General features: G+C 39.0%; 1 protein-coding gene across 1 annotated transcript; it reads left to right on the top strand.

Annotated features, from left to right (window-relative positions):
• The first annotated feature begins 1325 nt into the window (after nucleotides 1-1325).
• On the top strand, nucleotides 1326-1718 carry LOC148299833 (small ribosomal subunit protein uS8-like). The gene is given in 1 exon segment (XM_088275626.1): nucleotides 1326-1718. A coding segment is annotated over 1 exon segment (393 nt).
• Nucleotides 1719-2065: the final 347 nt, after the last annotated feature.

Genomic DNA, 2065 nt, shown 5'->3' with positions numbered 1-2065 from the left:
GTATGACTTAGAAATACTGATTATTGTTGGTTTTAAGCTTGTCCTGGAGCTGACGTGGTTTTTACCAGTTTGGTTTTTGGTCTTCTTAGCAGTGGAGACCTTCGCGTTCTGGACCCTACTGGAAGACTTTGGGATAATCTCGCTCATCAAATCGTATTTAGGCAAGGCGCACGAAGCCATGTTGAAGGCCGCAGCAATGATTCCGAAATACAAGCAGGAATGATCGATCCCAAAATCAAATATGTTCAATTAACTCTCGTCATATAAATATTATCATAAAATATTGCTTGATTTTAATGAACCCTCTTCCCGTTTTCGAAGCACTTCCATAGCGCACTGCGATAATAAACCAATTCGATAAATCTACTATTGTTGAAAATATTTATTGCTGATGTCAATCGAGAGGAATGCTGACACTCAATTAACAAGTGCTATTAAAATTGCCGTCATGATCTAAACAGAATTTATCCATCCACAATTTTCATGATCAGTAATAGTTCATATTTCTGCATTGCAAGCTATACATATTACATTTTTCTCATCTTGCATGTGTGTAAGTCACTCATGGAATAATAAAAGAATTATCCTTTCACTTTCATAATTAGATATTATTAGTCCTCAATTTCTCTTATCGTTCATCAGATTCTCCTATCAGACAATAGATGCGTATATATATGTACAGTTGTGAGTATGTAAGATGGATTAATGCATTTGCAGTAGAATATCAGCGGGTTTTGTTGTGGGGCGCTCATCCGAACACTTATTGGTCCGCTACAGTGAAATAGAGGAAGCCATCGGGTTCAACATATCTCTCTAAATTTTTGATTTTTTCATGACCACTGGGTAGCATTTTGGAGCAGTACAAAAAGAGCGACTACTTCTCATCGAGGGCCAAAATTTGGCGAATATTGGCATTTAGCTCAGAAATCGAGCACCCCTTTTCGAGTCCGAGTCTGAATAAAGGTAGGTTTACAGGAGGTAGGGCTTCTTGAACTTGAATTGGCATTTGGGCTTCACTTAAATAACGACGGAGACATGGTTGGGGTTGCCCTTTACGATGTTGAGATGCTTCTTCCACCTCTCCTGGGGAGTGAATATTTGCTTGAATTTGGGTTGTTAGGAGTTGAGGAGGTTGAACGACTGCAGAAAGTTCATTATGCTCTTAGAAGTTTAATCAATTATTATCAAGTGGGAAGTATATACAATACATACACACATATACATACATATACATACATATACATACACACATACACATACACACATACACACATACACATATATTGCAAATCAATTTAATAGATTTAATAATATTAATCTGAGCAATGGTTAAAATGAACGTCCTTGCCGACTGCCTGAAGAGCATTGTGAATGCCGAGAGGAAGGGCCAAAAACAAATTCTGATTAGGCCAGTCTCGAGAATTGTGGTTAGATTCCTCAGGATCATGCAGGAAAAGGGCTACATAGGAGAGTTCGAAATCATCGACGATCATCGCTCCAAAAAGATCGTGATCTAGCTCCTCGGCCGCATCAACAAGTGCGGAGTTATCAGCCCCCGATACGACTTGGTCCTCCCTGATTTCGAAAAATGGACAAGCAACATCCTCCCATCCAGACAGTTTGGCCATGTTGTCATCTCCACCAACCAAGGCATCTACACAATTGAAGAGTGCAGGCACAGGCACATAGGAGGGAAAATACTCGGATTCTTCTATTGATGATTTACTTTGGATATAAGTATTCAAAAAAATCATCCCCCACTAACTCCCTTACTCTTATCCTTTACTCCCTTTGGCTGCCTACGATGCCTTATTTACTTTACTTATTTAATGTTACGCATATATTTATTTTGTATTTTCGGCAGAAGCAATTAGTTGCGATGCGATTATCCACCTTTGTTGTTATTCGTATAAATTTGGTGATCTCAATGGAAAGCTGATCAGTTATATAATTATACTAATAGTGCCTTCATTCATGTCAATCGGATCTCGCTCTCTCAGCCCTGCTCAAATCCAATACCTGAAAATAGGGCCGAAAGCAGGTTCTTCGGAATAGTCGAAAAAGC

This window comes from Brachycentrus maculatus, unplaced genomic scaffold (genome assembly GCF_059751285.1).
Source record: "Brachycentrus maculatus isolate JH-2025_06_01 unplaced genomic scaffold, ASM5975128v1 h1tg000923l, whole genome shotgun sequence".
In the NCBI taxonomy this organism is placed as follows: domain Eukaryota; kingdom Metazoa; phylum Arthropoda; class Insecta; order Trichoptera; family Brachycentridae; genus Brachycentrus; species Brachycentrus maculatus.
The sequence above is the reverse complement of the archived record's forward strand: the minus strand, read 5'-3'. Positions and strand labels throughout refer to the sequence as shown.